This window comes from Podarcis gaigeae, assembly GCF_964106915.1.
Source record: "Podarcis gaigeae genome assembly, chromosome: 11".
In the NCBI taxonomy this organism is placed as follows: Eukaryota; Metazoa; Chordata; class Lepidosauria; order Squamata; family Lacertidae; genus Podarcis; species Podarcis gaigeae.
In genome coordinates, this window is record NC_139687.1 from 50162116 (window position 1) to 50184509 (window position 22394).

Here is a 22394-nt window from a genome sequence, read left to right on the forward strand (position 1 = left end):
GTGGACCAGCCCCTGATCTATAGCCAGAGTTGAAAGTTAGGCATCATTTTGCACACTTTAAAGGACTTTGCGTGAATTATATTCACAAGAAGTTTGTAAGGTTTGATCTAATCAGCATCATCTGCATATTGCAGGTGTTCTTGAGAACGGCTTCCTTAACACCACCTAGCAACTTTGCAACTGAGGGAACATTTAACCGAGACATTTCTGATAACAGATTAGTCACTTTGCTACCCTGTGGAAGAACTGCATTACTAGTAAGACGAAATCTCAATATTTATTTTTAAGGTGAATGAGTTTTCACATTGCATGGCATTAGTGTCGACTGATTAACTTGTCCAAGTGTTAATTATTCACCATATGCAATAAATCAATATTTCTTAATACTTATTTTCAACTCAATCCATGCTGTACTCCGGGAAGAAACTTCCATCACTGGGTTCTGATCCAGCATGGAGGTATGATACAATATGGAATAAAATAAAGCTATTAGCAAATGAATTACTTTTCAAGCTCACAAAACTTACACACACACACACACACACACACACAGAGAGAGAGAGAGAGAGAGAGAGAGAGAGAGAGAGAGAGTGTACCATTTTCTCTGGAACATACCTCTATGCCTGCACTTTGATTTACACACACACACACACACACACACACACACACACCTACCTTCTGCATATAATTAAAACAAGCTTCTTATAGAGCAGCCTTCTCCAATAGTGTTGCTAGACTACAAGTCCCATCATTCCTGACCGCTGGTTGGGGATGATGGGGTTTGTAGTCAACAACAACTCCAATTACCTGGAGTTAATGGTGAGTAGTGAGGTGGCCATGTTTGCTGATAACTCCAAATTGTTCAGAGTGGTAAAAGCAAAGAGGGATTTCCAAAAAGATGTCTCTAATCTGGATGAATGAGCATTGGATGACAAATGTGACTCTATGTAAGGAAGTGAAGTACTGGGTCAAAATAAATATAACCATATCATGGGGTTTAAACTCACATTGTGTCTCCTCAGGAAAAGGCTACTGAAATTGTAGTGTTATGAAGATATTGACCCAGTGTGTGCCAGCTATGAATAAATTCTATGCTAGGGTTGATTAGGAAAGGGATAGAAAATGAAATTGCCAATATCATAACACTGATGTGATTGCACTTGGAACACTGTGCAGAGTTCTCGTCATTACAATTCAAAAATATATTTTATAGATATTATAGAGGAGGGAGTTGATCAGAAAATAGCAATCAGGAATAAATCCCGCAAAACAAGCAGACACTGGGGAATATACGTTTGTATATTTATATTTATATGTATTTATATTTATATGTATATGTATTTGTGTAATTTATACAGGCCATCAAGTTCAGCTCTCATTCGTGTTTTATTTTCATTTTAGTTTCCCCACCAAGGACCCTGTGTTAGAAAAAAGCTGCATTAGATACAGCAGCTTAGATATGTGGCTGTTTCAAGATCCTGAAGGCATCATTCACATAGGTAGCTGAATATAAAGGAGATGCAGATATCACCCACCCCAAATACACATAGACTGAAAGAATGGGGGTGGTGGACATGCAGAATCGCCTGCCAACTCCCACTGTTGCATACTCAGATATTGTGCGAAGGGGTTCACTGGTGTTTTTCAACATTGGGTCCCAGGATGCTGTCGAATTACAACTTCTAGCCTCTGTGACCACGGACTAAATTCACTGGGAATGATGAGTGACAAGAATCCAGCAACCTCTGGGGACTCAAGGTTTCATAATACTATTCTACACACCTAGAGCTCCTCCACAAGGGAGGTCCTGACTAAACCAGGATCTCCCTCACACAACCCCTTCACATGCTGAATGTGCAAATGGAAATGGAAGCAGACGGAACTCCATTCACACATACTTTCAACACACAAGAGGAGCCATCTGGACCCCCACTCTCTCGGAGACAACAAGAGTTACAGATGTCTAGAACAGTATTTGGGAATCTGTGGTCCTCCAAATGCCATTAGACCCCCCTCCCCAAACTCCCATCAGCCTAAATTATAATCAGGGATTATAGAAGTTGTGGACCAACAACATCATATTGTCCCAGAGCAGCTCCCCAATCCTGGTCCAGACTGAATTAGAAATTCCCAAGTTTCTAATTACAATGGGCAACCCCATATGCAATATTACCGATTTCTGTTTAATTCTGGGCAGCTGGCCACATCCCTCCCTCAGATGGCTTGTACATTATGTGGTAAACCTCAGTGATTACAGGATAGGGCACACTTGGAATTCTAGGCTGCCTGAATGTGTGCTACAACCCCACCACAGCTATGCAATCAAGCCATGCAACAAGGGAAGTGTTGTTGGCGACATCCACTCAGATGTGTGCATAGATTATGCGTGCACGCACAAACGCTATGTACACACACATACTTATATATGCGCACACACTCATCACAGTGCATGGGTAACTTGATATTTATAGTGGATACGATTAAATCAGGGCTGTTAATATTTTGCATTGCTCCCGGTGCAGGGGAAAAATATTCTAAATAGTAGTACAAGAGCAGCTACCCCTATAACGCCAGCCCCGTGGAAAATGAAGCTGGCAGCACAAATTGAGGACACTGAATTCTTTTATCCCTCCTCCTGTTCCAACATCTGTTTTGGCTGGCGTCAGACACAGGCATCTTGATTGATGTCACCTAGCCAGCACAGGGCTGCTGTAGCTTGCTGTCCAAGAGGAATACATACCAGAAAAAGGCATACAAGAGCCCAGAAGCTGGGGGGGGGGGGGCGCTTGAACTAACAGTTCTCTTCTGACAACGCCGCTGAAAACTTTTGGTTAGCTTAACCAACCCTTCTCTCCATCCCCCTGCCCCATAAACACACACACACACCTCTTATAAATAGATCTGTTCTGTTCCTTTGTTTTGTTTCACACTCTTAACTTAATGAAGATAGGGCATCAGGCGGCAAGAGGCACGTTGCAAGCAAAACAACATGCAAAAACCTCTTTCTTTGGCATTGTATGGCTGCATACTTAACTCTGCAATGAGCTTTACAAGGCAGCTACTGAGATATGAGTCCATAAGCGGCGTTTGAGTCTTACATTGAAACGCTTCCGAATGAACAACACAGCCAGATTTATTGAAGCATGGGGCACAGAGACAGCTTGGCCATTTTGGGCCACACACAGAGAGAGAGGCGTCTAATTGCACAGATAGCCTCCAACTGTGGCTCCATATCCTTCCCAATCACTGAGTGGCCTCCCAGCTACCTGGGAAATTAAGATTTCATGGCTAATAGCCATCTATATCCTCTTCCTCCATGCATTGTAAAACCATGCAAACTAGTGGCCACCGCCACATCTTGTGGCAGCAAATTCTGCGAATTAACTATGCTACGTGTGGGGAAAAGACTTCCTTTCATCTGTCTGTCCAGAATCTCTCACCATAAAGTTTCATTGGTCAGGTTCTAATAGGTACAGTAAGAAAGGAGTCGAAAAACTTCCCCCTATCTACTTTCTCAGTACTGTGCAAAAACCTTTTATCATGTCACCTTCTGGGTCACTTTTTCTCTGAACTCAAAAGTCCCAAATACTTTAGACTTTCTTCACAGGAAAGACACCTCGATCATTCTGCTTTTCTGCATCTTTTCCTGCTCTACCATATTTTTTGTTTTCCAGATATGGTCACCAGAACTGCACACATTGCTCCAAACGCAGCTGCATCATAGATTTATAACAAGGCATTGTGATACTGAACGTTTTATTTTCAATTAGTTTCCTAGCAATCCTTAGCATTACTGGGTTTTTCAGAGTTGCCCTATAACGAACTGACATTTATCGCTGAGTAATCGACAGCATCCCCAATCCCTCTTTCCTGGGGAGTCATTGCCAGTTCAGACCCTGTCAGTATATTCTGAATTTAGGGATTTTTTTGCTGCAAGGGCATCACTTTACACTTCATTTGCCATTTTGTTGCCTATTCCTCCAGTTTAAATAAATTATTTTAGGACTCTTTCCCCATCCTGGACAGCTATACAGGCATCCCAATTTGAATGGAGGCTGCATTTCGGGTCATTGTGGGTGACAGCAGAGTGCACATAAGCCGGTTCCTCCACCTTTTCTGGCCACTTCCAGGTCGCTGTGATATACACACATGCACAGTCATGCACCTATCAAACATGTGTAAATCGGTCATTGCCTGCATGCCATTTGCAAACTGTGCTACCGCAGTGCTCATCTGGCTCCAGTTCACTTATGAAAGCCACGATTCACATACAAATCCTTCAGGAATAATATTGTTTGCTAACTTCCACTGTGAGGATTGTTCATTCATTTATTCCCTCTGCTTTCTGTTGTCTGCAAAATGGTCTATCCCCTTACCGGGCAATTGCTAAACTTACTCAGAAGCCTTTGGTGAGGGGCTTAACCAAAGCTTACGAATTAAGTTTGTAACTAGAGGTACCACTGTATATAAGAGTGGCTCTGGTAATAATAATAACAATAACAATAACATGTTGTTGTTAGTTTTAAGAGAGTCTGTGTACTCGTCCAGTAAACGCTTCCGCTGTGCAACCAGCAACAGTTCTCTTTGCAGAGCATTAATTAAGTCCAGTGCAGAGATTCTTGTTGCAGTACAAGCTTCAGAGTCTCAGCAGCAAAGAAATAACGACACAGGGAAGCCTGTCTTTCCAAAGACAGGTTTATTGCAGAAAGATAACAGAAACACCTCCGGAGCTTTCAGACATTTTTGCTTCACGCCCCACAGGCAGAGAAAACAAACACATTTTATATACTGAGCAACTTAACAACTTAACGAGCTTGACTACTTAAAGTCACATGACATTGCTAACTTGCCAGCGTCTTAGGTTTCACACCCTAACAAGTTTGTTGTTGTTAGGTATTACAGGCCACCCTGATCAAAATATTTATTAATTATATCAATGAACTTCAAAATATTGATCCAGGCAGGACTTTTCATTGTAGAAGCTATGCTGGTTCCTTCTCAGCAAGGCTTGTTCTTCTTCATGCTTTCACTTCCTTCTTTAATTATGTTTTCCACCAGTTTACCAACTGTAGACTTTATGCTGTAACTGTCCTGTAGTAATCTAGTTCACCTTTGGACTCATTTTTATTATTATTATTATTCCTTATGCTTGAGGTTGGGGTTTTAAGTTGAAATAAGAAGAAATAACACGGCATCTTGAATCTTGCTAAGCTGTTGGATATCACCATCTTCTCCATTTCTCCATCTAGTCCCTCCCATGCTGCTGTAGGTCAGCAGCAGAGCTCATGGCCTTGTAATATCTCCAATTAGCAGCTGGAAAATACCTTGCCTGAGACCTTAAGAGTCCCAAGGCCAGTCAGAGCAGCTTAGATGAAGTGACTCTATAGGTCAGCTTCCTACATTCATACTCTTGTCAGTGCTGGTTCTCCTGCCCTTGTTGTTGCTGACCTATCCCCCGCACAGCTGTGAGAAAGCTTCACACACTTCGTTATCCTCAGCCTACATCACAAAACTATGTTAAACAGGATAGTACTAGAGAGGCCACACGCAGCTATCTTCTAGACTTAAGAGCTTCAGCCTGAAAGAGAATGATTGGAAATACCCCAAGCATATGTCCAAAAGGCCACAAGCAGAAGTGAGCAGGAGTGCCACGTTTCAACCTTTTCCACACGCTCAGAATCATAGAATTGTAGGGCTGGAAGGGACCACGAGGGTCATCTAGTCCAACCCCCTGAAATGCAGGAATCTGTTTGCTCAAACCCGCGGCCCTGAGATTAAGAATCTCGTGCTCTACCAACTGAGCTATCCCAGGGATACTTGAAGTTACAAAGCTGTGTTTTTCCCCTCAATTTGTTCATTTAGGAACCCTTTAAATCTGCAAGCAAAAAAACTTACAAATTTCACATCCTCGATCCATGCACTATGGTACGTCTAGGTCACAACATATATTACTACATGAAGAGAAACTTCCCCTTCTGTATCGCAGCTCTGCAATTTTATACAGAGAGCAGGAGATAGGAGTACACCAATTACAGCTAGGTTCAATAACCATGGGGGAGTATTTTGCTTGTTTGTTACTAAGTTATGTATGTTGTGTTTTTATATTGGAACCTGCCCTGTGATCCTCAGATTAAGAGCAGTATAGAAATTTAATAACAAAAATAAAAATAAAAAGTAAAAGTATTAGTTTCCACTATCCAGTCCAGCCATGGTATTGCTACAGTGTTATATGAGCTGATTCACAAAAATGTTGTTATGTGAAGAGCAGAAACTAACTATTGCAGAAAGATCTCCATTATTCAAAACCTATCACTCTGAAATTGCTTGAAAATTAAATACATGTATTAGTCAGAGAGATCACTTTTGGGTTTTCCAACGGGACCCCTTTGTATCTGCACCTTTTTCCTTCAATGTGGTCCCTTTTACAACTACATGACAGCAATTCAACAGGTTTGGGAACGAAGTCAACAGCGTCACCACAGAATATACAGTGGTGCCCTGCAAGATGAATGCCTCGCAAGACGAAAAACCCGCTAGACGAAAGGGTTTTCCGTTTTTCGAGGCGCATCGCAAGACGAATTTCCCTATGGGCTTGCTTCGCAAGACGAAACGTCTTGCGAGTCTTGCAACTTTTTTCACTCCCCCCCCTTTTTCTAAGCCGCTAAGAGCCACTAATAGCGCTAATCCGCTAATAGGGATGCTTCGCAAGACGAAAAAACCGCTAGAAGAAGAGACTCGCGGAACGGATTGTTTTCGTCTTGCGAGGCACCACTGTACAGCTGTACCTTGGTTCTTGAACAGAATGCATTCTGGGAGTCCAAGGCACGGCTTCTGATTGGTTGCAGGAGTGGTTCTGCAGCCAATCGGAAGCCAAGCCAGATGTTTGGCTTCTGAAAATCGTTCTAAAACTGGAACACTCACTTCCGGGTTTTGATAGCTTGGGAGCAGATTTGTTCAGGAGCCAAGGCATTTGAGGTTCAAGGTAGCATGCACTTTCAGGCTAAATATCCAAAAACACACATTTGTCCATGATGGTTTAGAAGCTATTTCAAGGGCTGACTTCTGTTAATATGGAAGTTCATTACTTTCTTGGTTGATTCAATAAATAAATTCATATCTGTTGAGCATCCGGTATCTTAATCTGATTACCTACTTTTAAACCAGTACATGCCAAATATAATCTGTATACCTTGAACCCAGAATGTTTGCTTTAAAAAGCCAGGGTTGACACTCTGATTTATAGAAGCATTATACACCTGGCTTAAGAGACAAAAACAGATAGACGGCATTCCTAAAAACCCATCATCAACAAGTATCCTTTCACAAGGGAACTGTGAGAACAGCTAATTTCAGCAATATGACTTACTCATATTTCCTGCTTACAAAAGGAGCTTTCATGCCTGTAAAGTTATATAGAAAGAACAAATAAGTGGACCTCACTTTTTGTTTGTTTCCATTTTTCAAAAAGAAAAAAGAAGGAAAGGGTTGTTGCCTAAAATTACCTTTTATTTAAAAGAGTCAAAATCCAAGAAGACTGCCACAACAGTATGTCACCAAATACTAAATAAACAAGAGGTGGGGGGGAATTAGCAATGAAGGAGAAACCACTAAGACCTCTACCATAAGCCTGGAATACGTGATGTGTTTGTAGGGACAGGGAACTCTCATTCTGCAACCTAGAGTCATCGCTCAAAGGCAAATTGGGACAGACCACCTGCTAAGCTTTGCCTGCGGCTGCAAAATGATTCCTGCAGAACTGCTGCTAACGGCAGCCCAGCACCGGCCATCCCTCCACCGCTCGTATACAAATCAATATTCTGTATGGGACAATGACAATAAAGATTACCCTATCGTATCATATTGTATTGTGACAAGCCATGGCCGTCACCAGAAAGTCCTTGCATAGGTATTTAACAGTTTGATATAATCCAACAGAATGGACGAAAGACACAGGGCATTTTGTGACCAAGCTAGACCCATGTTCTAAAGCCCTCTAAAGGTCCATGTCTTCGTCAGCAGCTCCTCTGAAATTCTAGCTCTAGAATCTTTTATTTGCCAAGGGTGTCTGGAATTCTCTCAGACAGACCCTCGTCAACTAAATACATAGCGGCATTTCCTCACCCAAACTGCTTTTATAGACCAATACAGCAGACGTGAAGACGTGTACTAAAATACAGCATAGCCCAGTTTTTAATATCAGCAGAGACAAATACAGAAAAGACTTCTTTGCAAAATATCAGCGCAACAGAATCCAGAACGGGCCTTCCAAACACATGCATCTACAGATTAGGCATTGCACTTAAATATTAGGTCAATGTGCTCCTATTTTCTTCTCTAGTTTTTGTCAGGAGCTCGTCCTACACTTGAGTAGGACCCTGGCAGAGATACATGCCCGTCTGGCATGTTCTCTCCCTCCTGGTCATTCGTTCGGGAGCTTCTTCTGCCCGAACATCACAGCGACCGATGCCGACAGACATCGGCACACTCAGGGATCCGCAGAGTCTTCGCAGCTTGCGTAACAGACCTCAGCAACTCAGCATTTTGGCTAATCTACTTTATTTACATATAAACACACGGAGAACTGCAACATGGCTCCCTCTCTCTCTAGCATCAGACAGCAAAGAGAAAAGGAATAAAGGACAATAGTCCCATTTCACGGAACACAGTAACACAAACATCCTGTCTCCGTCACTTCCCACTCTGTGGAATGAAAACATACACCATCATGTGATAGACAACAATTCCATGACTGCAATCATGGAGCCGGAATTCTAACAGTTTTATGGTAACTCTTAATGAAATGCATCCTGCCTGTGTGAAAGCTCTTCGGACCAAAAGAGAAGATATTTGAAAGGTCATAAACACTCAGTAGCAATAGGACTACAGACGCCCGCATGAATGTTTTCACTCCAGATAAATAAGCCTTGAAGCAGCAGCTGCCTTCAGACCAAATCCCAGGTCCTATATCAATCAAATAATCACAGACTAGCTGAACCGGGGAAGAGATTGGAAGCTATTTTGCCTGAACAGCTTTCCTAAAATATATTCTTCTCTACGGGTTTGGTTTGATTAAACGCAGAAGCCTCTCCCACCACAGATTTAAAGGGTTTCCCAAAATAAGATTGAGGTGACTTTCTAATGGAGTGACTCTCCCCTTCTGCTAACATCCACTTGAAATGGGATAGGTGCATATGAGTGCAACGCTGTTCCTCACTGGCATCACACTTTAAGAAGCTTACTGGAAATTTCCTTGAGCTACGATAAAGCTTGCACGAGGCACAGCCCTAGCCACCTCTCTGCGAAGGACAAAAAACTGCAGAAAATGGACTACGGTGGGAGAATGCTAAAAGAACAGTCAAGGCATCTCTCTCCAACATTCTTTGAGCTGGTGCAGTATGGGAAACAGAAAACATGACTGATAAACAGAAAACAAAACTGCTTAAGCATTGCTCCTTGACTAATCAATCTTATGAGACTGTGTTAAAATTATTATTAGTAGTAGCAACAACAGTCCATCAAGTTGTGTGTTTTTTTTGTTTTTTTTACTAATCGATTCAAGCTCCAATTTTGTTTTGGGTTTTTTTAAAAAGACAACATCCCACTTTTGGATTAACATTTATTAACGGCCAGTTCATAAATAAAGCACATAATAGCCCAGTTATAATTATGGTTTCGTGCTATGATAAGGTAACAAGCTGCAGCCTCACTCTCTCCCCTCCTTCCATCTTCAATTAACTGCGGGCTAGCTAACAAACGAGAATCTGAAACCATTGCTAGAGCCTCCTTTGTCTGAACTAATCACAGTTAGAACAAACCAGCCCCCAAAATTCTAATATAATAAGAAAGCTGTGGTTTCTTTAAAAACCAAAAGCGGAACCTTCAAATTTCATTACCTCCCATGGTCAAGCAACAGAAGCAAATGGGATGATGGCAAACCACTTGAAGACTTACCACAGCTCACTCTGGTTCAGTGTCTGAACTGAGCTTCCGCACAGTAGCCGCTCTCAGCCTCCAGAAAATACAGCACACATGCGTCCACAGTTAAGTGTATTCGATATAGAGAGTTTTCATTTCTAAGCCCTCAGCTCTCTTGCGCAACTAAGCTAAGCAAAAAAGCAGACAGGCACTTGGATGAGGGACAGCAGCAGTTTAGATGAATATCTGGAAAATGCTTACTTAAAGAATGCTCTGGCCGTGCTCATTGCCTCAGTTCAAGCGCCCGAATGTTAATATACAATGGAAAATGTCAACCCATTAAGCCCATACCGAATTTCTCCTCGCGGCTTTGACTGTATTAGGGTTAAGGAAGTGTGGGTTTGTGCCGTGTGTGCGCCTGAGCGTTATTTGTTTAATGCATTTTGTATATTGCCTCTCTGCCAAGGCACCTGAGGCCGCTTACCATTTTAAAACACACACAAAAAAAACCAAAGTCACAAAGTGTAGAATGGAACGCTTGTGTAGGAAAGACGGAGTTACTGGTCTATCAGATTCAAGTGCAAAGAAGGTCCTCCCTTCGACATACTTATCTATGAAAATGTGTGTCGATGGGAAATCTCATGCATCAGATGTGAAAAAGTTGCGTCCAACAGGTTGTGTTGCACACCCATCTAATTTAGAATATATGCAAACTAGTTGTAGTTTGCATATAATTCTGCAAGCTTACTAGATGGTCAATAGTTTCAATGCAGGTGCTTCCAACTTTTCCAATTCTATGATTCTACGAATAACAAAAAGATGCAAACAGACAAACAAACAAACAAACAGGCCCCCCTCCCCAAAAAATCCTAGGAACTGTAGTGCTGAGAGTTACAGAGCTACCATTCCAAGAGTTCCCCAGGGAGAGGGATTGATTGATAAAGCACTCTTGAGAGTTGTAGTTCTGTGCAGGCTCTCCTGACACCTCTCACTACCCTTAAGAAACTACAGTTCCCAGGATTCTTTGGGGGAAGCCATGTCTGCTTAAAGTGATAATGGCACAGTTTTCAATGTATAATGCAACTGAGTCCAAAGTGTGCATGCATCAACATGGTTTATATTTGTCAACTGCTGAAAGGTGGCAATTTGTACCTAATATCAAGGCTTGCCAGCTAACAGTGTTTGTTTGGCAAGTACGTTATTGAATCTATTAACTATTATAGACTGGTCTACAGAGCATAGTGACGCCTTTAATTGTGTTAAGCGAGTCCCCCAGAGGGTTGTCCAATCTGCCATTTCTGCAGTGCAAACCCATAATACTTTCTGAAGGAACAATCAGTGCTGTCTGCTATATGGTGAATATTTTTGAATAATCAGGCTCTACAGGTAATCAAAAATGTTCACACATTGCTGTACATTTTTTGTTGTTGTTTCATCGAACACAGATCTGCCATTTAGATTTTTTATACTTATATCATTGGCACTGTCCGCTGGAAACTTCAATCTTTGATTGTATGCAATTATTGTCTGTGAAATTATTGTCTACGTTCTGAAGAGACTAAGCTGATGCAGATGTGCATATTTGACTTCTTTTAAGCCTTTATTTTGTATGTACATACAATATAGCATCAAGTATTTCCCTGAAATGGGGAAAGATATACAGCCTTTAGATACCCTTTTTCATTTATCTATGTGTACATATGTACATTCACTTGGAATAAAGCTGGTATTTAAAAAAGCTGCCAATTTTAGTTTCCCCAGCTGCATTTTTCTGCTCTGGTCTGGTTCTATTGTCAGCTTTTTCAAATCAAAGGGCATACACATTTATTTAATTCAAAAGTGCTCAGCCTCCTCCAATTCTCAGAATGGCAAAGGACATGCATCTAATAAAATATGCATCATATTTTTTTTTAATTACACACTCTGAAGTTCAACATTTTAAAATTTCTTTGACAAGGCTGTTACACGATCCTGTGGAGAGTGCATGCCCGCTCACTCTCTCATCACTTGTGAATTAATACACATAAAATAATGAAATTCGCCCCACTCAAAGGCTCAAGAGTTAAGGCAGAATTTGGTCCATAATTCCAACACGGTCCTTGCCTCTCTCAGTCACCCTCCGGAATATCTAAAGCTCGCTCAACACTTAACACTCCGTATATCTGCTTTAGATAGCTCGTTCAAAATTATTACTGCTGTAGAAGCATCAATGCAGAGGGGCCCTTTCCCCTTTAAAATCTTCAGCGCCCGTAATAAGCATTTTAATGCAATTTCGATATGTCTACGATAAAACCTGGAGGATTTGGCAGGGGCAGTAAAATCCCAGGAGAAAGCAAACCAATTAAAATGTTTGCTGGTCCCTTCCTTATAGCACCCCACTCCCGGGAAATCTAGAGAAAATTCTACATACGCTATATAGGACCACACAATTCCTAAAAGAGAAGGAAGTTGGCATTGCTTCTAAAGTAACTAAGTTTATTTCTTCAGTCTTCTTGACATGTAGATGTATGTACATTCCAAGAAGTAAAATTAGGATGCAGCTCTCGCGATTAAAGCAGCAGTCATCACATTGCCCTCCCATAGTCAGGCGTTGCTTTCTTTTGTTGAAATACATTTTAAGCATGCCTGAGAGAGCGATGCTTGTATGGTGATGGAAGCAAGAAATGGCTAAAGTTCCATTCTTGCACATGTGTTCACATAGTATCTGCTGTTCTAGATGCCACTGTGCAATAATTGAACAGAGTATTTACCTTTTCTCTTTTGTCATTTTCTTAAGTAATGTTATTTGGGTTGAAGCTCCGCTTCGACACATCATGCATGTAGAATGTAAAAGCATTTATCCCTCCAAAGATGTGCATTGCCTCAAATTAAAATGCTAGCGCGTTGTTAACAACGAAAGGCTAAAAAAATAAAACGCAAATGGAATGAGCAGAACACAACAGTTTCGCTTCTGCCACTACAAAGTTATAACTAGACAGAAAGCAATACAGTCCCTGTGAATCATTTCACTTAAAGGTTTTATAATTCCCAATACAAAATTGTGGTTCCTTCATACACACAGTAGAGAATTACTCTGATCACTGTGTGTGTGTGTGTTCTATTTATTTTTCAAGAAGCAACTTTTTTTTTTTAAACAAAGTGGACACTATTTATAAACAGCAGCACAGTGGCTTACAGATTTTCGTAAAACTAAATCCTATTGTAACCCTGGATGACGTAACATTGACTTAAGTAACGTGTGAGTTGCTAGGAGACCTCAAAACATTGCAATGGATGCAGTCATAGCTGAAAGCTATTTTAGCTTAATGAACCGAAGATGCTCCGAGATTGTTCTAGAGGAATATAGTTCCTGCTAGCATTATGAGTTGCAAATAATTATGCAAACTACGCAAAGCATATTTGTGAAAATTTAAGTTATCACCATAAGTGAAAATTTAAGTTATCACCAGCACATTAATGTTCCTACTTACTGAGGAGCTGCCTGCCACAGAACCAGGAGCATTAGGATTTTCCTGTCCAGAACCTTGGCCTCTCTCATTAGTCCCACGAGTCACAAGGATTCTGAAATGCTGCTGCCTGGAGTTTTGATCGGGACGGATTTTAAAGGTGCACCCTTGCCCGGGAGAAACCCGCTCCACTGAACCGCTTCGAGATATTTCAGAGCCGTTCCTGCAGTTTCCACGAAGTGCTGGATTCACGCCATCGTCCTCCGTGGGGCTGACTCGTGCCGGATGGGGCTGAACTGGGTACGAGGTACTCCTTTCCAGCCGTATCCGTGGGTACCTGACCAACCTATCTCCTTTTGTTCCGGTGAAACCAAAATTGTAATCTGCTCCCGCCTCTGTATTGTTCGACTGAGACTGCTGCAACTGGAAGACAAACAATTTCTTCCCCGAACTGGAGGACCCATCGGGCAGGTGCTGCAAAGACCAGCGCCTGGGTTCAGAGGGAGAAGAGGCATTCTGAGCCTCGGAACCAAAGGGCATCAGCGTAACATGAGGAACGTCCACACTGGAAGCTCTGTGCTGAATCCTCACCCCGCTGATGTTTAACCCTGATGCAGGGTTCGTTTCGCCGTCTTGAGCCGTGGCTGCCCTGTCATCATTCCAGTTATTGGAAGGTATTGTACAAAAGATTGTATGGTTAGAGGACCCGCCGTTAATCTCGTGCCCCATGTTCTCTGTCTGCCTCGGTGGAGAATTATCTGGAGTCACCTGCGGACTACTTTGAGAAGAATGGCTTCCAACCAGAGATTCATCATGCTCCCCTAGATCTGAAAAGTTACCTGTCTCCTCCAGAGGGGACTCTGGGCCCCCACACTCGTCAGAATGTCCATTTACTGCCTTACGCTGGAGGGAGATCTGCATGGACGAGCTCCTTGTCGGACGCGCATCGATGTTGTTTAGAAGCTGGGGGATAAACATGGACGTGCTCCTCTTCAAGGAACTGGCTTCCCGAGGATCCCTGCTGCCGTCGCCGTAATCCATTCTGCGCCTGGAAAAAGGGTGAGGCCCGTTCCTTCTCGGTAAAGTGTGGAATGACATGAAAAAGTCATCATCTTCTCTCTCGTGGTCTAAGATCTCCGACTCGGGAGCTGTGTTGCTTCTCCCGGAGCCAAAATGAAACCGCAGCCGATGGGCCATCGTTTCGGGAGAGAGGAGAGGGGGGGAGACGGCAACGAGTCCAGGCACTGCCAGAAGTTAAGAACTGAAGGCATAAACTCCGAGGAAAAGTGTCCCATCTGCCAAACTGTTAGCACTGCTGTACTGATAGCGACAGATAGCAGAAATAGCCCAAGTGGCAAGCAGCATTCCAGGCATGATTGGATAAGAGCAATCAGCGCTCCTCCACACTGTGACATAGGGTAGGGTGGCTGGCATCACATGACCCATTTCCCCCTCTCCAATGCAAGCAGCTATTTTTTTTCTTCTTTAATACCAGCAAGAGCCTGAAACAGCACCTTCACAGCTGCTCCTTTTCCATCAGAAAGGAGCGGCCCAGTGGGAGATCTCTCACAGCTGACCGAGGCAGCAAACACACTCAAGCTCTGCTATAAATCTAAAAGTACATCATATTCACAGAACCCTTTTGTACTAAACCAGACCAAACAAAAAATAAAAAACGGAGGGGGGGGGAGCGAGACACAGAGCACCAGCAGCACCCACCAAAGACCCCCACCAGTACTTGGCTGATATTGCATTGAAGTTCTCAGGCAGATCGGGGAGTCACAAAAATGGCCAGAGGAAGGTACACACGGAGATTGCGTTTGCTCAAAGCTGGCCGAAGCTTTCGAGTGTCGTTCGACTAATGCACATATTAAAGAAAGGTTAGGAACTATATCTTTCTCCCCTTATGCTTAAAAAGTGATTTAAGTAGCAAGCTTTTTTTTTTTTTTTTTTGCTGCAGTGGTCGACACAGATATCATATTGCCACTGTAAACGAACTATAATAACCCGCTCCAGCTATACACAGCGTTTTCCAGGAGAGGCGGTTTGGGGGGTGGGTAGGGAGAAGAAGAAACTCTTACACACACAGAGACACACAATTCAAGCAGCAGACAGGAGCAAGCAACAATCTTCCTTTTTCGGCTTTTGGGAGGCTGAGAAGGCAGCTGAGGTCTGGAGCGCAGGGGTGTTTGTGAAGAGCTGAACTGATCTGACTTAAAACGCCGTCCAGAAACGCTGCCCCACGCTGGCGAGCCTCCAGGGAGAAAGTTAGCAATATTACTAGCTCAGATTGCCAACATGGAATAGAGCTCTGCTTTGTTAGGAGCCAAAACGCTCCAGAAGAACAAACAGACTCAACATTAAACAATGCCCGAATTCGGCTCTGCTACACATGGCGGTTTTGATAAATGTCAGAGGGGGTGGAAGGAGAAGGTAAGAACTGAGGCAGAGTCTGACAATGCTCTTCCAGTGCGAATACGAAAGAAGGGCCAATGAAACCAAACAGTCTTATTACAGAAGTAAACAGAACAACTTGCTTTTATAAAAGAAAGCCTTGGAGAAGGAGTCGTGGAAAATCATGTGGGTGTTGAGTCAAAACCATATCCTGGGCACCTCTGCTTCTTTTTTCTAAGCACTTGTTTTCCCATACAGGGGCCAGGGAGGCGGGGGGGGGGGAGCAGCCCAATTACAAGGAGTAGCTTAAAATGATAAAGACTGCTGAGGGTAAGTATTATAATCTATACTAGCAAAACTGGACTCTGCCAATGACGACAACGCCATGATTCCTCACTACACAAAAATAATAATAAAAAGAACAGGTACATCTAGAGCATCTCTGGGAATCCAGCATTTTGGACTACAGGACATATTTCTATTAGATAGATAGATAGATAGATAGATAGATAGATAGATAGATAGATAGATAGGAGTATACCCTCCAACATTTCTCCAATGAAAATAGGGACGTCCTATTCCATTATTATTATTACTATTATTATTATTATTATTCCCCGTCCATCTGACCGGGTTGCCAAAATATATAAAAACATAATAAAACATCAAACATTAAAAAAACCTCCCTATACAGGGCTGCCTTCAGATGTCTTCTAATGGTTGTATAGTTACTGATCTCCTTTGTGCGGGGGTCGCAAACTCCACACCCTCCAAAATTTCCCCAATGAAAATAGGTACCTCCTAAGGAAAAGTGGGACATCCCAGGATCGAATTAGAAATCAGGATGGCTTCTGTAAATCCGGGACTGTCTCTGGAAAATAGGGGCACTTGGAGGGTCTGAGATAGATAGAGATACACACAAACACACATGGCACAAATGACAGCTAGGTTTGGTGCTGATGTTATTCTCATACATACACAATCCCTAATGCAGGAGGTCCTCATAGGTAATGAAATATGATGTACAAACATAGCTTCCACATCTCCCAAGGGCTTCCACACTCACTTCAATCAAGACATAGCGCCACACGCATCTTGCTCAGATTTGCGTCTTTTCACCTCACAAATACGCGTTTGAAATTGGGGGGAGCCTGACTCTATGGTGAATCAGAGAAGTGGGCAAAGAAAGGGCTAAATACCAATTTCCTTCCATCACCACCCAAAGCTGTTTTCATGCATTTATTTATTTACCTCCATAATTTACTAGTCACCTATTAACTGACTCAAATGGGTTTAAAACAAATGCACTGGGGTTCCGTTCCACGTAGCATGTATTCATTTCATTCCATGTCATTTATTTTTTAAAAACGTTCCTTTTCCTACTAATATATATATATCAACGAGGAAGCAGCAACCAACAGTTTAAAAAACGAAACAGTCCGTTGTAATAAAAGCAGAGCAGAAGGTGGGAGACTCCTGATTGACCCCACTCCTGCCTTTCAGCAATTCCAACAGGAAACTCCAAACTGTTTATAAGCCTGCAATCCATTAAAAAAAGGTCACAATTCATATCCCCACATGCAACCATTTTATAAGTATTACACCGCTTTCGCATTATTTCGGCTGCAAAAAAGGGTGTGGTTATGGCACAGCCACTGAATGTAAAGATAAAAGAACACTTACCAATCTATTTTCATCAAATACTTCAAAGAGTAGTCTGTGGTTGGATGGATCTACCTACAAGATATAATAAAGAATTTAATGGAATTATTTGTTTAAAAACAGACTAACAGTTATTTAGCAGTTACTTAATTCAACGTTCTTCATTTACACTGTTTTTAAATGAATCTTGGGTGTGACATGAAGAAACCGAGTTGAATTTTCCAAGGGCAAAGCAAAGAGAAGGCAAGCCAGAGGCCTAGGACCAAGTCTAGGGACAAGCAAACTCCACCTTTCTCCCCATCGCCCAGCAGAACCCAAGAAAACACACCCAAAAATAGGGTGTTTTGATTCCTTATAGGGAGCTAAGGACTCACCAAGACTGTATCAGTCAGCCCAGCTCCCCCCCCCCCCCAAAAATAACACCTATAATTTAGGAGAGAAAAAGAGGATCTGTTAAAGAAACAGGTATGATCTCCAGATCACAACCTGGCTGCTTCATTTCCCTCTAGGAATATACAGTCGTACCTTAGATCCTGAACGCCTTGCTACTCGGACATTTTGGCTCCTGAACGCCGCAAACCCGGAAGCGAGTGTGCCGCTTTGCAAACGTTCTTTGGAACCCGAACGTCCAACGTGGGTTCCGCAGCTTCGGATTGGCTGCAGGAGTTTCCTGCAGCCAATCAGAAGCTGTGCTTGGGTTTCCAAATGTTTTGGAAGTCGAACGGACTTCAACTGCAGATTATCCAATGGGAAAATCACTTACTGCCCACCATAATTTCAGCAAAGCGTGTTCGTTCATGGAGAGCACATGTTGCGGTGGGGTCTAACAGTACACACCCTCTTGGTTACTGGGCGGGACCATTTGGATGGCCATGACTGTGATTGGGCCAATTTGAGTTGTTGGGGAGATTTTGATGTTACCATTTAGAGGGATGGCCCGAAGGTTATATATTCTTGGGACGCAGTTTTTTCAGTCCCTTTTGCTGCGTGCATCGGATCGCCCGCCCACCCTCCCCAATTTAGGGCTGTTGCGTTTGACCTTGCTATGCCTGTCATGGGGTCGTCTGCTTTTGGGGCAGGAGCCTGGTAGGAATTTTGTCCATTTGGCAGATTGGCTGGTGCCATTTGTTTTTTGCCTACTGTGTAGCAAATCGTCACAACTTGTAAGGTTGCAGTTAGGCATTGGTTAAAAATTGGTTGGTGGAGGGGTAAGGGTTGGCTATGCCTGCCAATCCAATGCTGCTGCTGCAAGGGAATTAAAGGAATTAAAGGAATCCAGGGGTTTACCATGCTTTTGTCCGTATCCCTGGCAAGGGGCTAGAGCCGTGCAAGCCCCTGGGAGCATGAGGGAAGGGGTGATGGTATGCTGCCATTCTCCCCCCAACATTGTTTTCCTTTACTGGCTTTTGCTGGAATCCGGAAGTCAGTTCTGTCCCGGGGCGGGGACAGATAGTTGTAACAAATACCTAAGCAACCACTCACATTATGTGTTTTAATAAAGTTGTGGCCAAAATTATGCCAAAAACCTTAAACAAAAATGTCTGTGTGAATTGTGATTTATTTAGGGGGTGGCTTGCGGACCTCACCCGCAAACAAATTTCTGGCGATGATATATGTAATCTCAACAGCAGAAAAAACAGCCTTTGAAAAACCTGCACACAGGGTTGCTATGCGAATGATTAGCATTAAGTTAGCCATGACTAATCCCACCCCCTGTCTTCACTCCAAGGTGGGGTAGGGATATGCAAGCAAAGCCGGCTGGTGAGCTTCTTTTAATGTTAGAAACATTGATTTGATGAAGCCTGATTTAAAAGAAAAACAGCAGCATGCATATGTTGACGCAGACAACATAAAACCAGGCTGCAACGAGAGTCCCATGGTTAGACAGGGAACATCTCCCACACAAAGCATCAGATGCTGGCACTTCCCATTACTAACTGGGGCTGATGAGCTGAGATTCCAACATTTGAAGGGTCAAAGGTTCTCCATCCCTGGTGTACTCCATGAAAGTTTGGAAGCAACCTTCTAACGAGTGCTTCACCAAGCTCTGTATTTTCTATACTGGAAGGGCTGGGAGATATACCGTCCCAAAATAAGTTTGAAGTCCACAAAGTGGAAGCAGTTTCATAATATTCGACACAGCAATATATCGCAATTCACGATGTGTGCATGTGCTATGTAAAAAAAATTATAATTGCAATGTGGGAAAAACCGTGAAGCCCGGTCATTGCTCCTCTCATGATTCCTGCTGCCCCTGTTGCTGTTTACAACAGCTGTAACAATATGTTAAAGGTAAGGGTTGGAAACTGGGATAAGAAAGGAAAGTTCCCAGATGAGAGCTAGGAGGGTCCGGGGCTTTTTTTCCCCAGCTGGAACTCACAGGAACTCAGTTCCGGCACCTCTCAGGTGCGCACCATTGCCATTACAGTGGACGCTCGGATTGCGAACGTGATCCGTGCGGGATGCACGTTCACAACCTGCAGCGTTTGCAACCCACAGCGGTGTGTCTGCGCACGCACAGGTTGCGATTCGGCGCTTCTGCGCAAGCGTATAGCACAATTTAGTGCTTCTGTACATGCGCAACCACCAAAACCCGGAAGTAACCCGTTCCGGTACTTCCGGGTTTCGGCAGTCCGTAACCCGAAAAAACACAACTTGAAGCATCTGTAACCTGAGGTATGGCTGTATAAGAGAACAAGGGGAGCATTCATGGTGAGTTCTGGCACCTATTTTTCTAGAAAAATAGCACAGGGAGGCTCCAACGCTTTCTGAGTGAGACAAGGGTTAAGAGTTACCTCTGAGGGAGGATTTTGCATTTTCTTTCTTTCTTTCTTTCTTTCTTTCTTTCTTTCTTTTTGTTTTTATTTAGATTAGTTTCTTTCATCTTGTTGTATTCTAAAAAAGCATTAATAAAATCTTAAGGGGGGGGGGGGGAGACTCTCCTTCTTTAGACCCAGGCCAAAAACTGAGACAGCTCTGAATTCAGGGTTGATATATTTTTCCTCACCCACCCCAGCAACACTCGAGGTTTTTGAAACTGCAGTGATATACAAAGCCGTAATTAACAGTTATTAACAGGACCAAAGGATTTGATTGTGCAAACTGAGCCACCGTGTCATCAATAGAAAGCATTATGTGGTGAATGCATGTTTATTTGGAATTAAGTCCTACTCTGTCTAATAGAACTTATTCCCAAATTAAGTGTGCATAAACTAAACATAAATAGGATTGTGGTGCAAGCCCCTCCGTGATCAACGCTAAGTGTGTTTAAGATTGCAGCATTATAAACCTGAAGTATAACATGACCAGACGTAAGTTCTGGTAGAAAGATTCCTATGTATTAAACTTTGTTGTGACTGGAATGGAAAAAGCCGGGACCAGACATGTGGAGTTCAGTGCCAAGACAATTCCCAGGGATTGTGCATTACTAATCAAAACAGGCTTGGACCATTTCTTCCCACTCTTCCTTATAGAGAACACTGAAGAGATCAATGTGTCTGGGACAGCAAGGAAGACTGCAGAAACAAAATCGTCTCTATTTTCTCTGTTTAAGCATGCTATAAAAATCAACTTGAAAACCACTTATGATCTTTCCAAATTGAGAAACTGCTAAAAATATTGTTTCCAAAATGCTAACAAAAAAGTCCAACTGCGCAGACACTATTTGAAAAAGATACTACAGTTTTAACAATCTACAATGCCCCAGTGTTTACAGGCAGCTGCTCCAAAAGATTAAATTTAAACTGCTGAAATATTACTTTGCCTCTCTTTCCCCCCCCCCCCTCTCTCTCTCTCTCTCTCTGCCTTTCTCTTTTTGAAGAAAGACTTCCGAGAGTTTAGACAGCGTTCTATAGTAACTGGTTAACAATATGAAAGCCCCGCTCACTTGCAATATTAAATCTGAGAAATCATTTAAAATACTGTTTTCTACTTTCCCTTCATCTTGTTGAGTAAGCCAGCCTGGGGAAAGTATAATGCAAATGAGTGGTGGGGTTTTTTCATGGATCATATAAAATAAGTGTAAAACGATGCACCTTTAAAACAAATTCTAAAAATGATCCTTAAAAATACAAACTGCTCTGCAGTTTCATTCATGATATATTTGCCTCTCTGGTATGGCTTTGGCCATCCATAACTGTGAAATTAACCCTTTTTGCCTACATATTGTGCCACTTTATAGGATTAGGCTGTAAAGACTGGTCCCTTAAAGCCAGTGTTTTCAAAATGTATTTCCAAAGTAGTAAAGATTTAAACTTGGAAATAAAACGTTTACCCATCGTATTTATAACACATGTACGGTTTGGGTGCTGACGTCCACTAATCACTTAATCTAATCCTGGCATCTACTGCTTAGTCCTTCCCCTCTTGCCTTTATTGACTAAAGCAACAAGTTGAACTGCTTCCATCACCCCAATCAGTCACTCTCCCCACCAACTGGATTCTCAAAACTTCAGTGCTACCAACCCCTGGAAATAATAATATATAAAAATTATTTATACCCCGCCCTTCCCGGTTCAGAAAACCGGGCTCAGGGTGGCTAACTACAAATTTAAAACACTTAATTGTGATACAACAAAAAACAGCATAAAATACAGTATAAAAGTGTGAATAACAATAAAGTTCTAAAATCAATTTGGGGGAAGATCCATCCAATAAACATTAGATGATCACCAGGGCCAGCTGGCTAAATTAGTCCTATTTGGGTCAGCAAGGAGGCCAGGGGAGAATTAGCTGTGGGATCCCAGAGCGGGTAATCTTCATTAAAGGGGGGGGGGGAGAGGAAAGAGAAGGGAAATAAAAGATCAGGGTAAATTCAAAGTGAAAGCCAGGCGGAATAGCTCTGTCTTACAGGCCCTGCGGAAGGAGGTTAAATCCTGCAGGGACCTGGTCTCATGGGACAGAGCATTCCACCAGGTCGGAGCCATCACTGAGAAGGCCCTGGCCCTGGTGGAGGATAATCTGACATCCTTAGAGCCC

At 42.6% G+C, this 22394-nt stretch overlaps 1 protein-coding gene and 1 long non-coding RNA gene across 25 annotated transcripts in view; one reads left to right on the plus strand and one right to left on the minus strand.

The window, feature by feature from the left end:
- Window positions 1-22394, minus strand: part of NEDD4L (NEDD4 like E3 ubiquitin protein ligase) — a 257321-nt gene that overhangs the window by 108857 nt on the left and 126070 nt on the right. For 18 of the 24 annotated variants that reach the window (XM_083702600.1, XM_083702596.1, XM_083702595.1 and 15 more), the window contains one exon: window positions 17439-17492. In XM_083702600.1, coding sequence (XP_083558726.1) covers window positions 17439-17492 — 54 coding nt within the window. Of the gene's footprint in view, window positions 1-13385; window positions 16626-17438; window positions 17493-22394 lie in introns of those variants that run through there. The other 6 variants (XM_083702613.1, XM_083702612.1, XM_083702611.1 and 3 more) reach the window with 1 other exon arrangement.
- LOC310827238 lies at window positions 1429-13042 on the plus strand. Its single transcript, XR_014556245.1, has 3 exons — window positions 1429-4534; window positions 4880-6490; window positions 6780-13042. It is a non-coding gene; the product is annotated as an uncharacterized lncRNA (long non-coding RNA).